General features: G+C 46.4%; 1 protein-coding gene across 2 annotated transcripts in view; it reads left to right on the forward strand.

Moving 5' to 3' along the window:
• Positions 1 to 3,691: 3,691 nt before the first annotated feature.
• Positions 3,692 to 19,282, forward strand: part of SHROOM3 (shroom family member 3) — a 111,580-nt gene continuing 95,989 nt past the window's right edge. For both annotated transcript variants that reach the window (XM_038134905.1, XM_038134906.1), the window contains exon 1: positions 3,692 to 3,856. In XM_038134905.1, coding sequence (XP_037990833.1) covers positions 3,692 to 3,856 — 165 coding nt within the window. The remainder of the gene's footprint in view (positions 3,857 to 19,282) is intronic.

Below are 19,282 nucleotides of genomic sequence, written 5' to 3' on the forward strand. Positions count from 1 at the left end.
CTGCTGTTATTTCTTCTTTTAGATGCCAGACTGACATTTTTCAGAGCTGAGATGGAAAAGTCATAGTCAGCCCCAGCTGACTGTAGGTAAGTATAGGAAAGCCATATTTTTTATTTATTTGTTCCTGATTTTTTTACATAATAAACTTCCAGGGGAATTGCTACCCCAAGAGGGAATGGTTCATTCCTGGGAGGGGTCCTGGGCTGATCCAGGAGAGCTGTGACTTTTGACACTTGTGTTTTGTTCCATCCTACTGCAGGTTTAGGTGATTGGCTTCAGGACTCCTGGGGAGAGGAAGAAGCTGGGCCCACTGGTGCCTGAAGGATGTCCGTTGTTTGAAATTCCTGAGGCTCCTCAGCTGACACAGAGCCCTGTCAGGACCCTGTCAGGAAAAGCCAAATTCTTCAGTGATAAAACCAGAGACCAAGGGAAAAGGAGCACGTCTTTTCCAGCCTTTTCATGCTTCCTGGATGGCCATCAGCAAGTCACACACTGGGTGTCTGTGAAAGGTAGGAGGGCCCGCATTATTTCATAAAACTTCTCTCTAGAGACAGATTGGGGATTTGCTTCCTCTCAACTTCCAGGATAGTACTGAGCAGCAGGTAGATTGAAACTAAGCCTAGTGTTTAGTTCACCTGCCAAAAAGGCAGTAACAAGTGCGTACAAAATGAGCTGAATTTCCTGTCTTTGATTAGATCAGGCACTCTGAACGCTCAGGACAGATCCTGCTTCGTTTTTGAAAGGGAAAAGCATAGTAAGTGCCTATTAACTAAGGAAACGTTGGCATGTCAATCGATCAGATTAAACTGTGTCAGTTTCTGGTTTCAGCAGACGGGGGCAGTGTTGCTCTGACGAACTTCATTTGCGAAAGAAACTTGGAATATTTGACGGGATGTAGGATAAGACAGAGCAGCTGCCTTGATTGGTGATAAATACAGGGTTTGATTGGGACCTCTGGAAAGTGAAATCAGTGGTAATTCTTCCTGCTTTGGCTATGCAGTGCTCGATGAGGGGATTCTGACATGACTGTTCCAAATTTATTTTCCCTTACGCTGCAACTGTGCAAAGCTTCAAATACATTGTTCTGTGTGGAAAGCACTTTTCTGAGCCCGGGTCTCTTTGGGTTGCATCCCATCAAGGCGTACGTCTGCTCTGTCCTCAGAGGAGCTCCTGTGTGGAATAAGAGCCCGCTGAGGAAGTAGCACAGGATTTGGCAGCCCTTTTTTGGGTGACTGATCAAACCTCTTTCCTTAGCTGGTTGTGAGTCTCTGATACATGGAAGCACCTGGATGTGACCTTTTTGGAGCTGGGTTAACAGGATGAAAAAATAGCAAATCTAGAGGTAGTAAGAGGAGAAAATCCTGTGCTTGCAGCGGTGACAAATCTTATGGAGTTTTTGGCAAAAATTATGTTGGATGCAGCACTTGAAACGAGCCACAGTGCTGGAGGAGAAGTAAAACTGTATCTCAGAAATATGTTGGTAACTTTTAATCATCAGATGCAGCAGACCCTGTGAGAAATAGAGCTCTCACTGGAAATCTGGTGTCCGCAGACAGCCGTGGTAACAAACATTTCCTATGGGAAATGGATGTAATCCAGAGGAGCGCCTCGGGCTGTTAACAGGCTGGTGTGTCCTTACACAGCCTTACCTAGTCCTGCTGGCCTCGGGAGAGCTCCCAGAGCCTTCGCCTGTCCCTGGACAGAGCACGGACATGAATTGCTCTTTGTGGTGGCTCGGAGCGAGGGTTTTCACACTGAAACGTTAGGAGCATAAAGCCTCAGCAATCTGATTTGAGTCAGGCTAAAGGGTGAGTTCTGGATAATAGCACTACGTGAGCCTGACCAGGTTGTGAGGCTAATGAAAACTCGACCCCCGGGAGGGAAGCTGAGGGGCCAAACCTCGGTATAAGCAAGGATTGAGGAATCATCTACCATGGAAAATAAAGCAAGGGGCCTCTTTTCTGCATTTGTCTCCATGGCTGGTGGGAATGAGACCTGGGACACGTGGGGCAAATAGAAGGCTCTGGGAACCTGTAACATCTTAAAGGGAACGGAATAGGAATGGGGTGGCACGGACAAATGCAAGGAATCTTGGGTTTAGAGTCCCAGCTGCAAAGCTTTTGCCCCACGGTTCATTGAGGTTTTGCTAACACGAGGCCCTGAGAGCTTGCAAAACCCGAAGGAGGAGTGATGCACAAGCTGGGGGTGCCTTAGAGGCAGACACTACCGTGTGTTTCCTCAGCTCTGCCAACAGCAAGGGCAGTGGGCTCTGGTCTCCTCTCTGTTGTCCCATGTGAGATCCAGTTAAAAACCAGGAAAGGTTTTGCACACCTTCAGTGACACAGGCTGGGATGTATGTTAAATGATGAGGCAAGTCCCCAAGTCTACGTGTACATAGGGAAGAGCAGATCCACCCACATCCACAGGTTCTACGGGAGGTAACTGCCTACATGAATAAAAGTGTCCAGAGTTTTTGGTGTTGTTTCTCATTCCATTTATTGGGAAAGCATTTTCTGTCAATGGAAATGGGGAAAAGAAATACGTCCAGGGAAGCTGGTAGGCTCCACGCAGAGGACAAGCGCTTGATGAGAGCAGAATTATTAGCAGTGCTCCACTGAGCTGATTTGGAGCAGGTCCATTGTGTTTTCAGCAACTGGCAGTTTGGATTGTTACAATTCCTTGGCAAGGACAATAGAAAGATGGTGGTTTCCGGGGGCATAATAAAAGGGTGAGCCCCAGCTTTTGCACACTGCATTTTATAATTGCGTGCTTGATGTGCACAATTGGGCAGCGCTGCCTTACTTGCCTTAATCCATCTCTCTCTCTCTCTCCCCCCTCACTTCCTCACCCTCCCTCAGAGCAGCAGTAGCTGCTGCAGCTCTGGCAGCTCATCGGGGAGAGCGCCGAGAATGAAAAGAGTTCAGCTATCGCCTTAACGTTTTTCCCAGAGGATTCATTTCACCTGCTTCTCCAGCTTTCCCAATGGTTTCTTTTTCACTCTTTAATCCAATAAGTATGGAGTTATTTCACATTTTTAAACCCTCTAAAGGGTTTTAGGAATGGACTTGCTCTCTCCTTCCTCCTCCCCCAGCCGTTTTTTTTTTTTTTTTGACAAGTCAGAAAATTGTGAAGTAAGCGAACAGAGTAACTGAGAGCTGAGAGGGAGAAGACGCTTCCATTCTTTTAGTGCAGTGGGCTGAGGCAAAAAGGCCATTGTAATGGTAAATCGCACGCAGAAAGGAAGAAAAGACTGATAATCAATCACAAATGAAGCATTCGTTTGGATTTTGGCAATTTACTGGCCGGGGGCTTTTAAATCCATAAACTTTTTCTTTTTTTTTTTTTTTTTCTTTTTTTGCCCCCATCTTTAAAAGCAGTTTTGATCTGCCCAAGGCAGGAAGAGAAATCTTTACTGAGCTTTCATGCCCAGAATAGCTGGGAATGGGGAGAGCTCAGTGCTGCAACTAAAATCCTGACTGAGAAGCAGTGGTGAAATGTCGATGGGGCTGTTTTTAACCCATCACCTTGGACTCCGGCTCTGAAGCAGAACTCTCCACCTCAGGCTCTTCTTGTTTCTCCTATTCAGGGATGATGACTTGTGGTGGGCTTCTGGGGACTTTGATTTCCAAGCTGGTGGCTCTGTGACCGCCTGAGTGGGTTTTGTGTTTGCCCGAGTATGTGATTAGGACAGATGAGGATGTTAGACAACATTAACACCAGCATATCCCCTTCAGAGTGCAGCATCACCCACAAGGGAAGATACATCTACCTGGAGGCACTGCTGCACGGAGGTGCTCCATGGGGATTCACGCTGAAGGGCGGGCTGGAGCACGGAGAGCCACTAATCATCTCAAAGGTACTTGTTCTCATTTTCTATGCCATGCAAGCAAGGTGGGAGTGGTGCCCGACTCATAGGGCAAGAGTTGTGCGAGTAACACTGAAATGTTATAACTGACCTTGTATTTGTCTTGGGTTTGAAGTGCTGAGCACCTGTTCGAGTCAGCAGCTTTGCTCAGGAGCTGCGCATTTGAGAAGCACAGGAGAGCTCTCGGCATTGTTTAGCTATCCAAGCGCAGGTTTTGTCCCACAGGAAGTATCGTGGCTTGCAGAAACTGGCTGTGTTTATTTCACTGCCATCAGTGGGAGGGAGTAGGGGACTCTGGTGAAGTGATCTTGTGTCATGAAGCCGTGGCATATCTGAGCACGGTCAGTAATCCATCCCCACCACTCCCGAGGTAAAACACAGTGAGTGCTTTCAGTCACACGGTGGAATGTGGGCTAATTAGGAGTGTGTGCATGAAACAGTGCTGTAAATACTTGCACCTGTTAGCTAAGTGGTTTGCTCACCCTACTTAGTAAATACCTGTTAAGTGTGGTGCACCTTCAAGATTCTGTTATTTAATGATTGGGTATTCTCAACGGGCAACTAGTAGCGTAGCTCACAAGGATATTTTGAGGGGGGGAAATGGGAGAAGGAATTCCTCGTTCTCATCAGAACCGGTGCTGAAGACCACAGACTTTCAAAAGCATCACCTTAAATCTTTGAATATCTAAAATATGTTTGACATATGGCCCTAAAACTGTTCTGAAAATAGGATATGGGTTATTGTGAAATTTCACCTCTACTGGGTCCTAACCATATGTGTCCTGTGTCATCGATCCGGTGCATTCTGTGTTTGTAGTGTGTGTGTTGAGCTACCAGTGCACAAATGGACTTTTGTCCAATCTTACTCCCTGCTGCAAACTGGGATGTATGTGGGGAATTCAATGGATCACAACCAGCAGCAGATAAAAGAAAATGCTGATACTCAGAATCAACGTTGTTCAAATCCTTTGCATTTTCAAATCCCGTTGCAATTCCCTGTGCAAACACATTCACAGGAAGACTGTCGGTCACTGATGTAAATTAGTTGTGATTACTACATTTCCATGTTGAAAGTAAAAAAAAGGGGGCTCCTATTAAAGTCTTTTCATCATAAAGGGATTTTAGAAATGTCACACAATCATCTTTCTCGCAGGACCTTCTTGGAGGCACTTTGGCACAGCCGCAGACAGCAAAAGCCAGCCTCACTGAAATGGTGTTACAATTTTTCTTTTATAAACACTTGGGACTAACACATGCTGTTCACTGTTCCTGGCCGTGTTCTGCAGTCGTGAGCAAAGAGTTTCTTTTTGCTCTGACACTCCTCTGTGATGTAAAAATTGCACTCCCTGCTTTCTTCCTTTTTTTCTTTTTTTTTTTTTTTTTTTTTTTTAATTGGGGGCAGGGAGACAGAGAGGATGGGAGATGGCTCTGGCTGCTGAACATTAATTAATCTATGGGATTTGGTTTCCACAACAACCAGGCCCCTTAATGTCAAACATGCCTGAAAGTGTGCATAGTGCCACTGGGAGCTGTATGACTTGTGCCTGCCTTTCCTGAAACAACACTGCAAAAATGTGCTGGGTTTTATTTTTGGTGGGGTTTTCCCTTTTTTCTCCTTGTAGTCCCTGCTTGCTTTGTGCTGTCGGTGTCAGCATTTCGGTGTTTTGCTCATGCATGGGTGATGCAGAGCTGGAGAATGGCTGCATGTGAAAGCTCTGCTTTCTGGAATGTAGGCAGCTCCCGTCTCCTGGTTTCCAGTTTCAGCTGAGAAATTCCTCTGGTGCTTCAATTCACTACGTGCTCCTCAGAATTAATTGCATATTACTCATTTAGTTAATTCAGTGTTCCTCGCCCGAGTGTACTGTGAAGTAATGAGGAACTGTGGGGAAATGATCAATTATGTTACAGATTTAATTCTGTACAAGAGTGCCTGGAGAATCATAGAAAGTTTTAGGTTGAAAAGGACCATTAAGGATGCAGGCACTGGGAAGGATCCAACAACAGTTCCAAATAATAGTACATATAAATACCAGAAAAAGTGGATGTCAGTTGTTAATTTCTGATTTTTCACAATTAAGAAGTTTTATTTTCTGTTTTTGCTCCCCACTCTTTTGGAAAATAATTATATTTATGTCTACTTACCTGTCTGTTTGCACTGACAGAGTGGTGTTAAATGGCCTTAGAGTAAGTGAAAGTGGACATTTCAGCAAATATCTAAGCTGGTGCCCATGACAGCTTGCAACATGACTTAAAACAGAGGAACACGGATGTATTGTTATGGAATCCTAGAGAGATAACAGATCTGTGTGAACACAGTAGCTCTTTCTAGCCCTCAGGAACTGCTGGGGACCCAGATGATGTGTCTCAGCTTCAGACCAAAGGCTGTAATGGAAGCTCAAAATCAAGAGGAGTGAATTTACAAAAAGCCCACATGCACAAAAGCTGGTTCTCATAGCCCTGGGCAGCCCTTGGGAAAGACACGTTTCTCCACCAGTAACCTGCCAAGAATTTACCCAGAAGGGAGGGAAGCAGCACTTGGGAGTGGAAGTGCAAAAAGCAGGCCTGCATTCTCAGCAGGTAGAAAGTGCTGGTTTAGAGAGCCAGCTACCAGAGCTCCAGTATATTTTTAGTGTATTTTTTAATATTGCCTTCCAAATAAGAACAAGTCCTTTGCTGCCTCTGGGTCAGATTGCCTTTGCTGTACAGAGCTGTTGCTGCTCCCCGTGCAGCAGGACAGGCTGATGTGGAGGGAGCAGGTGGCTGAGCGCACACCTGGGCACACACAGGCGAGCTTCCAGTTAAAAACAGTGGTGCAGCTTTGCTGGCTCAGCCCCAGTGCTCAGCACATCCTGCAACCCAGCCTAGCTCAGCTCGCAGAAATGCAGCTCACCGCGTGAATTTGCCGAGCTAAGGCACGCAGATCCTTTATGCTGTTGCTGCTCTTTTTTCCCCTGTGGAAAGACAGCCCTAGACTGAAACAGGTTCATGGCACCTGATTCCAAGTCCTCCAGGTCTGTTCATCATTTATTTTGCTGGAGGTGGGGGCAGACCATAAATTTATTACATTTTTCCCTGAGAGAAGCCTCAGAATAAAGCTTTGTGGAATCCTCCCAGCATCTGTTTTTGTTGTACCAGCAGGAAAGGAGTGGAAGTATGGCAAAAGGTAGGCAGCTGCATGTTCCTTTTCTGCTGCACCTCAAGGAAATGTCCAAAACTCAGTACCTAAAGGAGCATCAGGATGTCCCTGGGTAGCAGTGGGACAGTGCCCACGAAGAGGCCGATTAACACCAAGTATTTTCCCTTTTATATTAATTGTGTGGTACGAAACATACAGTCAATGACACGTTGTCACATAGTCCTTTGGCAAGAAGGTTCTCAAGTTTTTAACTCATTTCCATTTCCTTTAACTCATTTCCTTTCCTTTCAGCTTGTTTTGTTTTTAGTGTTGACATACATTTGTGCTTTAAAAGTAACTCAGTGTCCTCAATGTGTCACTGAGGCTTCAAAATGAGTAGAAGTCAGATTCCCTGAAGTGACCTCCACTCCTCTGTTTCTAGACCTTGGGTCCTACAGTCGAATTTCTGGCTTTTTGTTATACCTGTTCAGCAATTTAGAACCCTGTAATTTTGGCCCGATTTGGGGATATTTGCTTGCAGTTGAAATTTCATTAAACAGGTGTTTTTTTCATCTGGAAACAGAACTTCAGTGACAAATGCCAAAGTGATTGCAGGTGATACCAAGTGTTTAATTAGAATCCAATATTCTGTGGCCTCGAAATCATGATAAATATCCAGAAGTAAACCCGGATTTCTATTTCCAAATTACTTTTTTGGCTCACCCTTAGCTGCAGGATCAAAAATGCAAAAATGAAAGCCCTGACTGTTATAGGCAGTGAAGGCAAACTGGTAGGAGAAGGTTTCATTCCCTCTCAATTTTCTCTAAGAATTTTTAACCCAAGGTAATTAATGTTAATCAGTCTCAACCGTTTTGGAGCCAGGAGAGGTATTTCTGTGGCGTGTTTCTCCTCGCTACACAAACCTTTGGAACAGTTCTGGCTGTTGTAGGCCTCTGAAATGCCCTTTTATTTTGAGCTCTGTGTTGACAATACTAACAAAGGACTTGTTTCTCTTGCCTAGGAATTAAAGCATCCAAAGCCTTCTCCCTGGGATGGTGGCTGTGTGGGAACACTTTTCACATGCTGTGCTGGAGTTCATGGGTTTCCTTCACTCAAAAGGGCAGGTTGTTTGCAGGGACCTCATGCCAAAAGCATGACACAAACTCTGAGGTTTACCTCTCAGCAGGGATGTAGGAAGCAATGAAAGTTTAATAACAATGGGAATAGTTTGGAACAGAGCCTGAGAAATAATCTGGAATTCTTGTTAGGTGTTTAAACCTTGTCTGGAGCCTGATCCAAACTCCGATGCCATGAACAGCACTCAGAGATTGCAGGAGCTGGACCTGGCTGCCTTCACGAGGCTCCCCTGCCTGTGCTACTTCTCTGATATTTTTGGTTGAGAGAGCTCATAGAGCACTTAGTGACGTGCCATGGGAATTGTTCCACCGTTCTTGACAAAACAAAACTCAAAAGGCCATTCTGTACCCAGCTGGTCCACAGGCACTTAGCCCTGTCTCTGATCCAAACCCTGGGAACCAGTGTTCTCCCGGTACCAGGAGCTCGTAGCTTTCCCCTCTCGAAAGCCCAGAGTCCCCATCAACAAAATAAAATTATCTTATGCACTGCCAGGCAAAGTTTCTTTGCCCTGTACCCCTTGGTGTGACAAGTGGCAGTTCAGGAACCGTCACCCTTTTTGTAGGGCTGCAGGCACAAAACCCACGGCCCGTGCTCACGCTAGGGAGGCTTCTCTGAAGCTGGCAGAGTCATGAGAGACTTGTTGGCCTGTGCATTAGGACATGAAACTGAGCCAGAGGCACAGCAACATCTTATGTGATTTTCTTAAAATTTATTTTAATTTTTTCTTTGAAAATTTCCACCCCTGTTCCTGTCTATATGAATTTTATTTTTCTCCTTGCTGCTGAACAATAGCTCGGGGCCTGTGTTGTAAATTTTTGAAAAAACCTGCCCTTCTCACCCTTTATCTTCCAATATTCTGCCAGTGGGCTGGTGATGGTGAGGGGTCCATGGTGCAAAATCATCTGCCGGCACATCTGGCTCCTGAGGCAGGCAGTGCACAAGGCAGAGTCTGATCCCAGGTTCAAGGAAATGTGGATGCTGCAGACTGGCAGCTGCCACTGGGACTGTCTGAGGAAGCAGGAGGCAGTTCCTCACCGCTCTTCCTGGTTTCTCAGGGCTCGCATTAGGGCCTCTCCAAGGACTGCTGATGGCAGCACAAGGGACAGGATCCCTACCTTTTCTTAAAGCGAGGGAGTTGCTGCGTGAAAAGGCTTCTATTGTCAGCCCCTCCATTAGGCTGCCCGGCGTTCTCCAGCACAAAAAGACTTCTGTTCACTTGCGCAGCACTGAATTAGCAGCCACGGGCAAACCCAGGGCCTGACGTGAGCAGGGCCTGGTGGGCACTGCTGCTGCCCCAGCAGGGTCAGGGGCAGCTTTCAGACGGCTGAGGGGGCACTGCCAGCTGTGCTGTGATGCATCCCAGGGAGCCTGGCTACAGGGAATTCCTTGCTTGTCCCAGGCTATGAATCCCAAGGGGCATAGACAACTATGCTATGAACGTGCCTGTGGAAGGAAATGATGAAAAAAAGGATTTCTCTGTGCTGAGAAGGGGTGGGGATGGCATCTGCCAGATGGTGGTGTCCAGTTGACCAGTCATACTTTAGAGTTTCCTCCTTAGCACAGGTCAGCCCAAGCTGTGAAGTTTTGTCCTAAATCCCCAGAGAAAGCTGCTCTGAAAGATTATGTCTCCACCCCTCATGCCCCACAGGAGTTACGGAGTGTCATATCCTTCAAAGTCACAGAAAGGTATAAGGGAAGAAATATTTTCTTCTCAGGACAGAGAGGAAGCCTGTGTGATTAAACATAACATGTAATCCTCAGGGTCAAGAAATGAAGCCTTCATAAATCCTGTCCTGGCTTTATCTTGCATGAAAGATTAGACAGAAAAATGCCACATATCCTTGTTCCCTTGGCTGTAGCAGACACAGCCAGAGTTGAGGTTTAAAAACTGATCCTAAAATGAGACCCTGGGAATGCACTCTTTAACTGTTTGTACACAATAGATGTTTGCTTGTGAAAGAGTCCACTACTTTCAACCTTTCCCACAGTTCCTGGGAGCCCAAGGCACAGGCAGAAAACCCATCATTGATAATAGAGCTGGGGCTGAGCTAATCTCATCTCAGATTTCATTGGTGTTTGCCTTCAGGAACTTTTGAGGAAGCTCAAAATTGGGAAGCACAGATCCAGCATAGGTCTATTGCATGGGAAACACTCGACCAGTGACAGGATCCCAGGGAGCAGCTGGAGCTGTGTCAGCAGGTGCTTGGCTGAATATTAGGAACAGGTTCTTCACCCAGAGGGTGGTCAGGCGCTGAACAGGCTCCCCAGGGCAGTGGCCATGGACCCCAAGCCTGCCAGAGCACAAGGAGTACTTGGAAAATGCTCTCAGGCACACGGCGGGATTCTTAGAGTGGTCTCGTGCAGAGCCAGGAGTTGATGATCCTTATGGGTCCCTTCCAACTCAGGGTATTCTCTGAACTAGTCAGAATTGGGAGGGATCTTTGCAAGTGAAAATGAGGTGAGCTGTAATTTGCTCTCCAACAAACACTGGTAGTCCAAGGGACAATGTCCAGAGGCCTCTGAAAATAGACTGCTAAGGCAGAAAATTTCTGTAACTCATTTGTGTACTTCCAAAGCCTGGAGTGAATCCCCATCCAGTGGCAGCAAGACAGAGCATCCAAGGCAGTGCCAGGAAAACCTGAAAGGTGTTGGCACCCATCAGCATCAACTGAGTACACCTGAGAGGTGAGAGGTGGAAAAAAACTTTGCAAACGTTGTTTGTTTTAAGTAAGAGAAAGTTTGTGTCCACTCATTCACACAGCTGAACCAAAAATAGGGTTCCCATCTTTCTTTTTTTTAGCCAGCCACTACCTAAATTATAAAAAACCCCCAACAAATAAATGATTCCAGGTTTCTTGGTCAACTGAAATTAGGAAAAGAACAACAGGAGCAGAACAAGAGCAGCTTATCCAGGACACAGCTTGTTAACATCCTAACTGGTATTCAAGCATAATATTAATTTTTCACACTTGCATTAAAAAATCCCACCAAAAAAAAAAAATTGAACCCCAGTGAAGAATGATTCCTGCTGATAAGAAAATCACTGTGCTTAAATTCATTAATAGAATAGGCTGTGGGATACATTTCAAAGCACGGGGTGCGAAATAAGCTCCCAAATCCCATTAAGAAATAACAGGATTTATGTGCATTCCTCCCATATATTAACTTTCCCCTGTGGAAACGTCTTGTGCTGAGCCGGTGCCATTTTTCAGGCAGGTGCAGCGTTTCGCAGTTCCCACAGACTCCCCAGATAATCTGCCAGCCTGAAAGCCATTGCCCATTCTCCCCAAGAATGGGGATTTTCCGAGGCGCGGCTGAATGAGGAGCGCGGCTGAATGAGGAGCGCGGCTGACAAACGCCGCGGCCGGGCGCTGCGGCGGGGCTCAGTCACACATTGTGCGGCGATGCCGTCAGCAGCTCCGGCCGGGCCACATCCGCCGCTCCGGCCGTTTCAAGCCCGGCCAGCAGAGATCCGACAGATCCCGGGGCTTAACAGCCGCTCTTGGGAGCGGGGCGTTTTCTGAACGTGTCCTGCAGAGGTACCATTTGTGAGCCGAAGTCTCCGGGGACTTTGTAGGATCAGCAGGGTCTGAAAATTTCCCAATACCTGTAGAGAGCTGCTGACCCCCTGAGGAGGAGCATTCATGTAGCCCTATGGTAGCTTTTACCTTGGTTTTCTGTTGAGCTCGTGAGCAGTGTTTATTTTCTCTATCATGGCAGTGGCAGCAGGATAAAGGTAAAAGCTACAACCCCTTTAATGGTGTTAATAAAGGGATCTGCTTCCAGGTGGTTGGAATTTATGGTTGTGATACAGTCACGAGATGTAAGTATAAAACCCCAAATGTGGGGATGGGTGAAGAGCAAAGCAAGAATCTGCCAGTGCAGCAGCAAGTTTACTACCTCATACCAGAACAATGTTGCTTGAGATTTATGCATCATTTAATACTGGATTTTAGGATGTTTACAATGGCACATAATTGCTGGAATAATTGTGCCCTTGAAAACTTGCAGTGGTGCCGGATCCATTATTGCTTTTTTTAAAAAAAGTCTGTAAAAATACACGTCCTGTAAAGGAACGCTGCATTTAGAAATGTGGATTGGTCCCCGGTCTCAGACCTCATGTTTTCATACATTGATTGATGACCAGTCTTGCCAGTGGACTGAGATAGACCCACGTTTCTCAAATGCAGTCTCATAGAAACTGGGAAATGAGCTGATGGAATCCAGACCAAAGATCTGGCTGTTTTCCAGGGGCAAACACATGGCAAGACACATTCCCAGTTTCAAGAGAGGGGCTTGAAACGGAGAAAGAAATGTGAAACATTTGGGCAGCGAGGGGTGGGGTCGTGGGGGGAATCTTCATTTTCTCAATGGTCCCTCTCCCCTCCCTCCTGCCCTGCTCCGTTTGGTGTTTGCTTAAAAGCAGTTGCCAGTGTTTGTTGAATAGTGTCAGCACAGAAGGGATGCAGCCACTGACCTGACTAAAAGGCAGCAGCAAAAGGTTAGCAGAATTAGTCTTGTACTGCAGACTTGTATTAATAGTTGTATTGTGGGACTGTTGGCACCAACTCTGCAATTAAATAAGTTGCTGGCACTCTTCCCTAGGTTAAATTACTATGGCTGTTCCCCCTGCTCGCAAGTCAATGAATACAACACTTTTGGGGAGGCCAGTTCAAAGGTTTTTGTTCTCTGGGGATTCTGCACATTTGTGGTCTCAAGCTAAGAGGTTTCTGCTGGCTTTCCAAGCAGACCTCTGTTGTTGTTCTGTCTCTGCAAACAGCCCCTGCAAACTAATGCTGGAATAACCAAGCAGGGAAGGAGGTGGCTGAGGGAGACACCGCAAAAGACTGATGGAGAAGCAAATGCCCTTAGAAGAGGTCCTTGCTTTCTCTCCTGCCCAGATCCACGGATGTTTCCTAGCACTGCGCTATTGTTGGAGAGGATTCATTTTCCATCACAGCTTCATCAAAGGCAACTTACCCTTTCTGCTAGGCCAAAACCACAGCCCCAGACAGGGGAGGGGAGCGACTCCCTGCTTCTCCTTGCCCATAAGTGCAGAGCAGCCCCTTCTCCAACCCGAGGCCCTCTTCCCACTCCTGCTTCAGTCAGTGGCTGTTGGGCTTGGCCCAGGGGTCCCCAGACTCCTCTGTGCCATTCTGCAGGGGCCGCTCTCAGCAATACATCTCCACAGTTGGAAAAACTTTGGATTTCCAGTTTATTAACAGTTCCTTTTACTTTGGGAGCAGAAGTTCTCGCACTTCTTTCTGAGCTGCCTGTAATGTAGCAACACATTGGCCTGCCAGCAGCACCTGTGGCCTCGCCTGTACACTGAGGGGTACATCCAAAAATGGCTCTTCCCTCCATGTTGTCCAGTCCTTTGGGGCAGCAACTGTAAACTGCAGGCTCAAGAACTGCAGGTGCTTCAATCTTTCTTCTCCTGTAGCCAGTGTGGAAAGGCAGCAAGGCTGTGGGGAGACTGTGCTCTGTACGGTCTGAGCTGAGAAACCTGTACAGAGAACATCCAAGATTTCTAAGAAACCGGTGCTGTGCAAAAAAATGTCTGGGCACAACCTTCACCTGTGCTTTCCTTAAGACTGGCTGTTATTTAACCAATATTTAACCATATTTAACATTAATTATGAGCTGCAGAGAGGTTTCCCTGCCCAGCGGGGATATGAGCTTTTTCTGGTTTATATCAATGTTTGATGGAGAGTGATGGAGAGTGAGCTGTGGACACCCCAACAGAAGCTGGAGGTTTGGAGGAAGGAGTAAGCAGAGCCAACAGTAAGTACACTTGAGTGACTCAGTGTCTCTACAACTTGTAATGTATCTCATCAGCTGCTGAAACAAAAGGTTCCTCTGCTGGTTGGAGGTGAAGAGAACCAGAGTGAGCATGTATTGTTCTGTAGGTTTTATTCTTCTCAGGTTGGGATCTTGTCAGCTCTCATTAGCTTAACAGGTTGGACTGTGTCACCCCTTGGTTTGGAGACCTTGCAAGGCAAAGAGAAATGACACAAAGCGGCTCAGTCTGTGGTCCTGCTCCCGCTGAGTCAGTGCTGAATCACTGACCCCTCGGGGTTAGTGGGGAGAGGGTGTGATAGCACTGCTCTGCGAGACCTTCTGCCTCTGGTGATGAGATATTATAGAAGCTCAGGGTGGCATATTGTACTAGGGGAAAAATAGGATGCCACAAGCTAAATTCTGGTCGGGACGAATCACATGCCAACAACAACATTATCATCTTGATTTCTCCTGAGTCACATTAAGCCCTCTTTGTAATTCACAAGGGGTTGTATTCTGCCCCTGGACTTTTGGTGACCAGTTGTAGACCAAGCGCAATCCTCAGTCAAATGTCTTTGGTTAGTTGCTGATTCTTCAGCACTCCAGAGTGAGTCTGCTTCTCTTTAGGGTAGTTTGAAAATGGAGGAAGTATCCTGCCATTTCCAGTAAAAGCATTATCTCTTATTATGCCTGTGGCCATGGCATTCCCCAATGACTGGAAGGGAGCAGATCAATCCAGTGGCAATTGGAGCTGAGTTGGCTCCCCGCATCCTTGTGGGGTGTCACTGGGCAGCTTCACAGCAATGCTTAGAAATCTGCAAGGTGAGATTATTGTGCCAGAGGATGGCTTTAAAGTACTTCGTAGCAAGGGAGCTCAAGGCAATTACCTCTGTATCTGCTAAAGGTTGGGAATGTGCGAGCTGGGTAAGGGAGCCAAACCCAGAGAGAAACCTTTCTGCAAGGCGAGACGAGACTGGGCCTTTCCAAGCTCTGTAGCGGTCCTGCAAATTCCCTAGCCAAGAAAAAAAAAAAAAAAAAAAAAAAAAAAAAAAAGAGAGAAAGAAAAAAACCAAGCTGGATAAAAGGAAAGTGTGGTTGTCTCTTAGCTGCTCAACAGGCAACCCTGAGATCCCTCTGGCAAGAGCAACTGAAGCTGAATTTGTCATTGTTTGGCTTGTGTCACCCAGCTGGTCGGGTCAGAGAGCTCCTCTGACCTGAGTCCACGAGTGATGGACAGGTCTGTAGCGGGCATTATCACAACATAATCAGATGGAGTGAAAGGAAAACCTTGTGTGCCTTTCTTAACTTCTTCTCTCCCTGTTCTCCAAATCTTGAGGATAATACATCTTTTCTTATTTTACTCTGAATCCGTTAATGCTTCTGTTGTGTAATAAGGTTTTCACAGCAAAATATGGCCTGGAGAGTAGTAAATGGAATTCTTCCAAGGATCCCCAAAGATCTGCAAAGATTCTGTTGCACTGCTAAAGGAAGCATTAATCATGGTCAGAAATATTTCCTGCTGGGTTGTAGCATGCTTTCTGCTTTCCTCTGTCCCTCAGGCACTAGTGGAAATTCCATCTGATAAGAAGGTGTGGGGTGGGTTTTTTTTTCTGGTTTAAGTTAGCTAAATTGATTTTGGAATGGAATAGAGGGTCTGTAACTTCTTAGTGGTATTACTGCCCTTGCCAAAACTAACAGTGGCCAGGAAGAAAAATGCTGGAAACCCCAAGATCCTGGTCAGGAGGAGGACAGAGGAGGAATTTAGTTGGCCTGGGGGGCTTATGAAATTCCTTTTCTCTTTCTGTATAACTGGATATATGTGTGTTGCTTGCTTGGGGGCAGTGTAGGAGGAGATGTGAATTTGGAGCAGGTAGTGTCAGGAGTTTGGTTGTTCACTTGGATCTACAGTTTTTATTTACTCACATCACATTGACCATGGCATGAATACTAATTTTTAATGCATGGAAAGCTGAAAGAACATAGAACTATGTAATATTCTTGGTTTGGTGGCCTGTATAAAGAGACTGGTTCTTGTGGACCCTGAAGCAAAATCATGGCAAGATGGAAAGAATAGAAAAAAATGAGCGACTGTGCTGAACTGACACGTTTTGTTTGACCTCGTATAATAAAAGCAGGTGAACTTTGAAATGAACATGATCACCAAGACAAAACCTGAAGTATTCTACTTTAAAAATGTCGAAGTTAAAAGTTTCAACCCTTTAAAGTTATTCCTGCTTCCATGCCTGTTAGGGATCAACACCCCTTACTGCATTTAACCTGCATGTGGAAGCAGCCTTGTTCTTGCCACTGGAATCACTGTAGCTAAATAAGGATGCCCCACTCTTGCCTTTTAAACTAAAGCTCTGCTTGAATGTGGAGTAATGTAGCTCTCATCCCACCTATGAATGACACTCCTTGTTATCTTTGGGGCTTATTTTGACCTTTTGTCTTCTGGTGAAATGGAGCTGAACCTTGCCAGAATCCCCCTTTAAGACCTTTTCTTAATGGTACAAGGGATATCTTAAGCTCCTAGGAAAACTTAGGTAGTGAGGCGGAATTTTCATAAAGGAATGGATGTGATAATATCACTGGATATTATTCCTGTGCATGTCATATTTCTAATGGAGAAAGATATTTTCCTTTATTATTGTTGATAACTGGAGCTGAGTGAAAAATGGATTTTCAGCTCACTGGATGTTAAAAAAATATTTGCACTTGTTTCAGATAGTTTGTTTCAATAACATTTTTAGTTTTGACAATTCCCACAGATAGCTGCAGCTACCAAAATCAACTCAAATAATGACACGGTAATTTAAATTGAAAAATTGCACCTTTTTGTTTTAAAAATAGTGACCTTCAGGCTGTTTGCTTTTTAATGAATATCTTATCAGAATCAGTGCGTGTTGGGAAGTGTTTTCCCTATTACCATGACACCAATTGGATTTAATCACCCAAGTCACATAGGCATTAGAAAAGTTGTTGAGCAGTCTTTAAAGCAAACTAGATGAGAACTGGATTTGCAGGAACACTCGATGTCCTGGGAGGTTTCCCTGGTCCTTATTTGAACACCCATAAAAAATCTGGCTTTCTCACTCGAGTTCCCTGTTGGCAACTGCTCTTATTTCCTCACACCCAGAGCTCTCACCCGTGATGCCTTCCCACCCAGAGGGGATACTGCGGCCCTTTGCCCGTGAATGCTGCAGTGCAGAGAGGCAGGGAAAGTCATCCTGTGCTGGCCACCATGCCCAGGTGTGTTAGGGGGACTGGAGTTCCCTCTGCCTGAGCTGGAGAGCTCGGCTCTGAGCAGAAGCTTGTGTGGAGCTGGGTAAGGCCAGGAAGGAGGCACTGCGTGCTCAGCATCTGTGCTTAACCTCCCCACGCAACCCTGGCTGCCCAAACCTTATTATTTCAACTATTCCAAATAACTTGTGAGATTTGTCTTTGAGTCTAAGGATAGCACTAATCCAGGCAAAGAGGTTTTGGTAGTGTAAGGCCTTGGCACTGGAGCAGCTTGTGAAGCAGCTTTTCCTAAAGCTGGCGTATGCACACTGACCTGGTCCTTGTGTCCACTGTGAGCCACGGGCTTTGTGCATCCTGAAAGTGTCCGAGGCTGGGCTGGACAGGGCTTGGAGCAACCTGGGATAGTGAAAGGTGTCCCTGCCCATGGCAGGAGGGTGAAACTACACGGTGTTTATGGTCCTTTCCACCCCAAACCACTGGGTGATTCTAAAATACATACACCCCGTGGGCTCCATTTGCGTGGGTGCCGTAGGTTTGGGTTACGGTGACCCAGGCATCCAGATGTGCCTTGCTGGACTTTACTGGCCCGGTGGAGCACGCTGTGGAGATGGCAGCCACCTGCGTGCCGTTGCCCGGCAGAACCCTCGAGCAGCAGCGCCAGCTGGAAGGTCAGAGATTTGGTGTTCACCCTTGTTCTCACTCAGCGTTGCTCCGGCTGTAATTCCCAGCACGTGAGCTCTCGGCCTTGCCTCGGCCGAGGAGCCGCGGTGGCTGTCCCCCGCCGGGCCAGCCCCGGGGTTAACCGAGGACAGCCGCTGCCCGGGGGAGCCGGCTGCGGCCGCCTCACGCGTCCCCTGCCCGCGGCACACGGGAACGGGCGGGCCGGCGTTCCAGCGAGCCCGGGCTGGGTGCGTGTGTGTGCTAATGAGGCCCAGAGGTGCTGCCAGCCGGGCCTCGCAAGGGCGCTTTGCGCATGAGTGCACCAAGAATGCGCCGCCTATTCAGCGGTAATAAGTTTTTATAAGCGCACGTTTCTGACCATGTCAAATTTTGTACCCATTCAGCTGCTAAAATCCATGGAATTTGACACTGGGGAAACAACCGCATTTGAGAAGAGCTTGGACAAAGGGGAACTCGCATTGCTTCCCAGCTAGAGCCTGAGCAGTTGATTGGCTTTTCTAACACAATATCACACATTTATTCCTTAAGCAAGATTAAAACTTTAGAAGAAGAAAGATTAGTCAGCAAGATTAGAATAGAAAACATTCTTAGAGAGTTGTATTTTCCATAAAGAATCATCTGCTCTCCACAAATTAAAAAGTAAAAGGACATTTTTTCTTCCACAGTGTTGGATAGCAGACGTCTACAAACACACAAATGGGGCCTAGTCCATTCTCAGCTCAGAAGTCCCATTATTTTCTCTAATATTACCTGTGTGGGTGAAGTGAAACACCCTCCAGGGTGTGATTAAAATGAACAAATAGGAAAGAATCATATTCCTAGAGATCTTGGTGTCCCAATACCTAGACAACAGCAGCAGATATTGATGTGCCCGAGGGGTTTCCACACCGACATGAGGGCAATACAATATCTTCTCCATTAGAAAAAAAACACACAAATTAAATCATGGAAAATCACTGGTGAGAGAGACCCAGTGAGCATCAAGGAGTCACAGCCATCACCACTGCACTAGCAACGAGGTGTCATCCTTGTTAAAGACAAAGAGGCTCTTAGGTTGGCTCTCTTTGCCTTCCTGGATGAAGTGTTGAAGTACAGGAGATGAAGTCTTATTTCCCACACTGCTGGTCTGATATCAGTTTACCACAATAACTGCTCTCTGGAAAAATAAACATTAGCTCAGCAGAAGGCAAACTGCAAAACACAAAGAGATGGAATATTAAGGAAATGGTGAGCAGTCACTTGAGCTTGCAGAGGAGCACTTAACTTTCTCACCCCTTGGGGTGAGAGTGGGTGAGAGTGAGGTGAGAGGAGTTCCTGGGACTCATTAACCACAGATCCATTGTTCATTGGAAGCTTTTGCTGTGGGGTGATCCTACTTCAAAACCTTCGTGGGAACTGAGGGGAGATTAGGAGCCAATAATAAAAGTGAAACCAGCTTACAGGCCCGATCCTTTCTGTGCTGT

This window comes from Motacilla alba, chromosome 4 (genome assembly GCF_015832195.1).
Source record: "Motacilla alba alba isolate MOTALB_02 chromosome 4, Motacilla_alba_V1.0_pri, whole genome shotgun sequence".
In the NCBI taxonomy this organism is placed as follows: domain Eukaryota; kingdom Metazoa; phylum Chordata; class Aves; order Passeriformes; family Motacillidae; genus Motacilla; species Motacilla alba.